The sequence below is a fragment of the Gavialis gangeticus genome, unplaced genomic scaffold, assembly GCF_001723915.1.
Source record: "Gavialis gangeticus isolate Ggan-Ray unplaced genomic scaffold, GavGan_comp1, whole genome shotgun sequence".
In the NCBI taxonomy this organism is placed as follows: domain Eukaryota; kingdom Metazoa; phylum Chordata; order Crocodylia; family Gavialidae; genus Gavialis; species Gavialis gangeticus.
The window spans coordinates 12,257,101-12,263,862 of NW_017729017.1; the positions used below are offsets into that span (position 1 = coordinate 12,257,101).

General features: G+C 45.8%; 1 protein-coding gene across 1 annotated transcript in view; it reads left to right on the forward strand.

Moving 5' to 3' along the window:
- Positions 1 to 6,762, forward strand: part of NECAB3 (N-terminal EF-hand calcium binding protein 3) — a 121,654-nt gene that overhangs the window by 109,963 nt on the left and 4,929 nt on the right. The window contains exons 6-9 of the mRNA XM_019513012.1: positions 837 to 958; positions 1,991 to 2,070; positions 2,589 to 2,642; positions 3,420 to 3,535. Of these exons, the coding sequence (XP_019368557.1) occupies positions 837 to 958; positions 1,991 to 2,070; positions 2,589 to 2,642; positions 3,420 to 3,535 (372 nt within the window). The remainder of the gene's footprint in view (positions 1 to 836; positions 959 to 1,990; positions 2,071 to 2,588; positions 2,643 to 3,419; positions 3,536 to 6,762) is intronic.

The following is a 6,762-nucleotide window of genomic DNA, read 5'->3' on the forward strand; positions in this document are numbered from 1 at the left end:
CACACCTCCCACTCCTGGCCCTGAGGTACCCACATGGGCACCTTGCTCCCACAGTCCAGTGAGGCAGCCAAAAGCCACATGATACTGCCGCAGCTGGCTGTGCAGGGAAGCAGTGAAAGCCGCGGCAGGAAGAGACTTACAGTTGGGGGAGGGGGAAGGTGGCAGGGAGCTGGGGGTGGGGCAGGGCCACACTGGCCTTGTTGGTGAGTCCTGCTGGCTTTGTGAGTCCTTGCCTGGGTCCGACTGCCCCCAGCTCCTGTCATCTTTGACAGGCAGCCGGGAGCAGATAAATATACATTTTCTAAATTTTTTAGGGGCCCCATGGGCCAGGTAGAATGGCTTGGCAGGCTGGATCCAGCCCGTGACCTGTATTTTGCCCACCCCTGAGTTAGAATCACAGACTCATAGAAAACATGGCTGGAGAGGACCACGAGAAATCACCTAGTCCCTCCCAAGGCAGGACTAACAATCTCTAACCCATTCTGGCACATATTTGTCTAGCCTACTCTTAAAACCTCCAGTGCTGGAGATTCCACAGTTCCACAGATGATCTATTCCAGGGCTTACCCAGCCTTACACTTAGGAAGTTTTCCTAATGTCTAAATTAAATCTCTCTTGCTGCAATTTAAACCCATTAATTCTTGTCTTATATACAGTGGATGTGGAAAACAGTTTATAAATTTCCTCTTTGCTGTAACCTTTTATGTATTTGGCATTCATTTACATACATTTGCATACATTTGCATACACTTGTATTTATTTACATATTGACATTTATCATTCCTCACCTCACTTGTCTCTCCTCCAAGGTTCTTTCTTTTTCTCTTCCTTTTTAGGAAAGATTTGAAGAAATCGGAAACCTCAGTTGGCTTGAGATCCACAAGAAGATGTAGGCGCAGAACTCACAAGAATGTCTGCCTGTCTCCAACAGATCCCTATTCTGGGATGCTGACTACAGGTACCAGCAAGGGCAGACAGCTGAAGAAAAATCTTTTTTGTTTCCATGAACTAGATCTTCTGCTCTTAAAGGAAAGCAGCCTGATTGCAATAAGACATGGCGGTGCTTTCCCGACAGGGTGGGATTTCTTACGTCATAGTCTTGCAAAACCTTGTTTGTCTTTTCTGTGATTTTGCTTAGCTTGATGGATGGGGAAACATCCAAAATTAATTTAAGGAGAAGTAAAGAAAGAAATAAAAACAGGTTCTTATTTCAAGTGATATCCTACTGCCGTAAGAAGTCAGTTGGAAGGTTCCCCAGGACAGGCATTTAGGGGGCCATTCCACCATCACTTAACTGGAGTTGCTCTGGTGAAGGATCAGAGTTTGGGTCTGGTTTGACTGAATATCCAATTGGTCAGTAGTTTATTCATATAGTTCCTAGCCCTGCCCCTCATATCAATACCACTTCACAGTGTCTTTGCTTTCCCTGACAGTGCTCCCTATCCAGCAATCCCTGAAGATATTTCAGCTCAGCACTTACCCTTTGAAAACCTGTCTGAACACCAGCCTGTACTTTGAACCCTGTGAGATCCCTTACCTGAGGGGACCTAGTTCCATCACAGGCAGAAACACATGCTGAGGTGCACATGGAGCCTGGTCCTGCTGCTGTCAGGGTGGGTCTGGGCATTCACTTCAGTGGGAGCAGAAGCAGGCTTATCATATTGACAAAAAACACCACAAGAAATCCACAGGTCTCCAGCCCCACCTCCACTGAAATCCAGACATTGCAGACATTTGCAGTCACAATGAAAAATGTACTCTTGACAGACAAGGAATAAAGCATTGCTTGCCTTCTATAGCTAATAAATGCCAAATAAATCTGTCCTGTGAGCACTAAAGGAGAATAATAAATACTTACCCCTTTGTGCAGCTATTGAGCCTACTGCCTTAGAGCCTAAATGCTGTAAAATGCTTAGATGGCATAGGTGTAAAAGAAGCTGTGCCACTGCTATATGAACAGTCATGATGCCATCTCTCTGTTGCCTCCTAGGTGTTTGTGTAGAAGCTGACAGCCAATGGATGGCTCAGATTAACAGGCTACAGCAGCTCATCAACAAATTGGAATGCAAGGTGAGTTGGCAGAGGGGAAGCTTGTTCTGTATATGCTAGAACATCTCAGCCCTGCCCCGCAGCCCTTCCCCCCCAAGTAATTGAGGCCTTATTGGTAGCATGCCTCTTATCTTAGTTCCAGGTGTCTCCCTTAGCACAGTGGTGTTGATAAATTTCTGTCCTAAACTGCTGTACTCCCTGCTATCCCGGTTCTGGGCCTCCTCTCAATAAATCTACTTCCGTCCTGTCTCAAGAACCTGTTCATATTTCAAGTCTGTGATCTCCATGCAAGCCTTCATTCTGACCCACAGTGTCGTCTCCTTTTCCCTTTGTGGGTCTTTCCCCACACAGCTCACCTGATGTGTCCCAGTTCTTGTTGTAGCCCATCTTCCACTAGTCTGAATCCTCTCCTGAACAAACTGATGTTCTGTCATTGTGCAAGTTGGTTTGGTGGAGACAATACTGGGGAGCCCATGCTTGCTTGCCCTTGTGATCAGACTCTCCCATTAGTAATGATATTACTTTTGTATGAAATGCAGAGCCCAAGACTGGAGCCTGTAAAGGAACAAGTTGCTTGCAAAGGGAGAGATGCTGTAAGTCCCTTTTTTGTGCATTTATTGGGGATATCACCTGGCTTTGCCCTGTAACTGGATTCATTGTCCCATGATCTCGCAGTACTGATTGACAGGGATGGAACCAGAACAAAGGGCAAACTAGGCCATAAGGGCAGACCCCTAAATGAGGGGTCGAGGGAAAATCTCCCCTGAGGAACAGGCAGTGTAAATCACACCAACATGAGTGAATACAGCCTGCTGGGTCCATCTCAGGTGTCACAACCTTGGCCGCAGTTCTGTTGTTTAGTTTAGAGAGGAGACAGAATCCCGTGGACATTGGGACTAGTTGACTGCACCATGTGCTGTAATGGATCAGGAGAAGGAAAGAGAACACTGCCCTTATATTACCAGAATGTAGCTCCTTCAGCAATGGGTTTAATGTGAATATCTGTTAAGACGGGGTTGTCAACCGCGGGTATGCATACCCATAGGGGTACTTGAGAAGGCCCATGGGGGTACGCGCAGGCAGATGTGGATGGAGTGCCTCCAAACACCATCCCATGCTGCCGTGCAGGTGCCACCTGCCCAGCTGGATGCAGGGGGTGGGGGAAGCTCGCACACGGTGGCTTCCACTGCCCCGCGTTTAGTTGTGCACTCCCCCCACCCCACCCCACACTCCATGTCTGGCTGCCAGGGGTTGCACTTCTCTGCGCCTGGCCACTAGGGGTACACTGATGAAAAAAGGTTGAAAACCCCTATATTAAGATAGTCTAGGCTGGTTGGAGGCCTAACCCTAAACCATATGCTCTCTCCCAGCAGCACATCCTGGTGTCTCAGAGACAAATCTCAGTGACAAAGAATGGCTTAGATGAATTCCACCAGGCACTCAAATCGTACACAGAGTTCACAGCTGGACAGAGCAGCTGCTTACAGTAAGTCTCCTGAGCAGCAGTGCAGCCTGGTTTACATTTTACATGGGTGAAATAGGTATCTGTAATATTACTGAGAGCAGCACTTTGCACCTCTCATCTGAAACATGCAAAAGATCATTTTTTTGTGCCATAGAAAGTAACTGCTCTAAGTAATAGCAGTATTTATACAGCAAGTCATATGTTCAGGATACCCTTCACACATCGACTAATTCATCTTCACAATACTCTTGAGAAGGAGGTAAATTCTATGATATTACCTACATACTTAATATAGGGACAATAATAATAACAACAACAGTAATAATAAAGAGCTTATGTTGCAATCCCATGGACTGGCACTAATGTTTATAAGTTGGCAATCTTTTGTCTTGAGCTTGGGATCTATCATGTATTTAGAGGTCAAGATGTTGTTGTAATATGGAAGATACCTCTAAAATAACAGGCTTTTTGAAACTGTGGACACTGGCAGCAATGCCTGTTCATCATCATCATCAACACTATCTGGTTTTAAATGCTAGAGTGTTTTAATTAGAACACAGAGCAGACTCAATCTAATTTCATTCTAATTGAAACATGAATGTGTACATGTATAAGTAGCCCATGTGCCTTGACTTCCAGTCCCTTCCTGATAAATGATTATCTTTGTCCTTGAAAAAGAAGCTAGATAAATTCTTCTTGTTTTACAGGGGAGAAGTAAGAGAGCCCAAAATACTTTTACAATTGCCTCTCATCAGCCCACATTATAGATTAATAGCTATATTTTCCAGGTTTGTGGATGTCTGAAGATGGCTAGTTCTTAAATGACCCTGAATGGTTTAAGTGCACATTGATCACTGAAAATAGTAGGAACCAGGGCGTTTTTACACATGTAAGTGCTGCAGCAACACATGCAGTCATATAAGTGGCGAAATGCGCTTCAGCACTGAGAAAATGGTGGTGGCGTGCTTTTGAACTAAAACATGTTGGAGGTGTACTCCGAAGTGGCGGATCTCCAGCACGTTGAAGGATGAAACAGTATGTGTATAAATGCTCTTAGGACAGTTGCGGTTTCATTTATTAGTTGCCTGTGTGGACTAAGTGGAACAGAATCCAGTCCTTAGAGTCAAAAGGAATGTCTGTCAAAGGAAGCAGTAAGATGGAGCAAGGTGCAGGTGATAGTGAATTCACTGAATTTCAATGGACATTAAGCTGCATGTGATCCAACAGTGTGCCTTTGTTGCCAAGAAGGCTAACAGCATACTGGGCTGCACTAGTAGGAATGTTTCCAGCAGATGGTGGAAAGTGATTATTCCCCTCTATTGGGCACTGGTGAGGCCACATCTGGAGTACTGCATCCAATTTTGGGCTCCCCAGTACAGAAAAGATATAGACAAATTAGAGTCCAGTGAAGGGCAAAAAAAATGGTTAGAGGGCTGGGACACATGACTTAGAAGGAGAGTCTGAGGGAATTGGGCTTATATAGTCTAGAAAACAGAAGACTGTGAGGGGATTTAATAGCAGCCTTCAAGTACCTGAAGAGGGGTTCAAAAGCGAATGGAGTTAAACTGTTCTCACTGGTGGCAGATAACAAAGCAATGAGCACTGGTCTCAAGTTGCAGCAAGGGAAGTTTAGGTTAGATATTAGGAAAAACATTCTCACAAGGAGGATAATAAAGCCCTGGAACAGATTACCAAGAAAGGCTGTGGAATCTCCATCCTTGGAGGTTTTTAAGACCCAGATAAACAAAGCCTTAGCTGGGATGATATAGTTGGGAATAGTCCTGCTTGAAGCAGGGGTTTGGATTAGATGACCTCCTGAGGTCCCTTCCAACCTTAATTTTCTATGATTCTATGATTCTCAGTTTGGTTCAACTCTAAGGCATAATTTGGGCTTTTCTGTTTCAACCAGATAAAACAGCATTTTGAGTGGGGAAAATGTTATTCTTTTTACTGGAGTTGACCATTCAGGCCATGATTTTCTGAGAGAAAACTTTCCACGTGACAAATGCTGTGCAGAGTGGTGGGAAAGATATGGAGTCCCTGCAACACCTTTCACATGGCAAGTGTCAGAAAGGGCTTTCTGAGGTCCCAGAACATCAGTAACCCTACAACCACAGCAGCTGTAATATGCTGCAGTGCAGCCTTGAATTTAATTGAACTGACTGTTCTGGACAACACTGCTTGTTTTGTTCCTTTTATTGCAGTAATTGTTTCCTTTGTTTTGTGCTGTTCTCATAGATTCAAGGACTGGGTCTCCTGTCCTCTGTAACTGAAATAAATTACATTACAATCAAATGGGAAATTTTCTTTCAGGCATTTCATGCCCAGTGTGAACTTTTGCTCTCAGTTTCTTTTTGATTTGCCTCCTCCATCTCTCCTATATTGGAATAGTATCAAGCATGCACTTGTTCTTTACTGCAGAAGTTCAGGGGATCTGGAGGACTGAACATAGGGTCCTGGACCTCAACTCTGATCCTGACTTTGCTGCTTATATTTTACATGACTTTGAAGAAATGAGTTTACCTTTCTACCTCAGTTTCTCTATGCGACCAAAAGTCCTTCTCTCCCCAGTGAAGATGAGCTAATTTATGTGTGCTCTGCTTTGAACATTTGAAGTGCTATGCACCTGCTAGATAAGTATTATAAATGCTTAATAAAAGCTCTAAGAGATCCTTGGGCTTTGTGCTGGTTCTCTGCATAGGAGCGAGTATAAGCCTAATACAGGCAGTCCTCAACTTATGGCGTTTTGATTTATGGCGATTCGCACTTGCGGTGGTCCACCATTTACACCCCTGTCATTACTTATGGCGCTGGATCCTTGTACTCATGGCAGGCAACAAGCTGAGCACAGAGTGCAGTGGAGGCACCGGGGCTGGCGCAGGACACTTACTGGAGGTAAGCTCAGGCAGCAGCTCCTCCCTGAGGCCATGTGCTCCTGGCAGCAAGACAAGGACAGGAGCTGGGGCTGGGGGTAGGGGCTAGCGCCGGGAAACTGCTTCACTTCCCAGCCCCAACGCCATGTGCCTCCTCACTCTCAGAGGCATGGTGAGGTGGGAACGGGGGCTGGGGGCTGGTGCGGGCTCCACCGGCTCCAGGGAACTGCTCTGCGGGCTCCACTGGCTCTGGGAAACTGCTCCGCACCACTGCATTGCCTTGGGGAGTGAGGAGGCATGTGGTGTCAGGGCGGGGGAGCAGAGCAGTTCTCCAGAGCTGACAGAGCCCACAAAGCAGTTCCCTGGAGCCCGCAC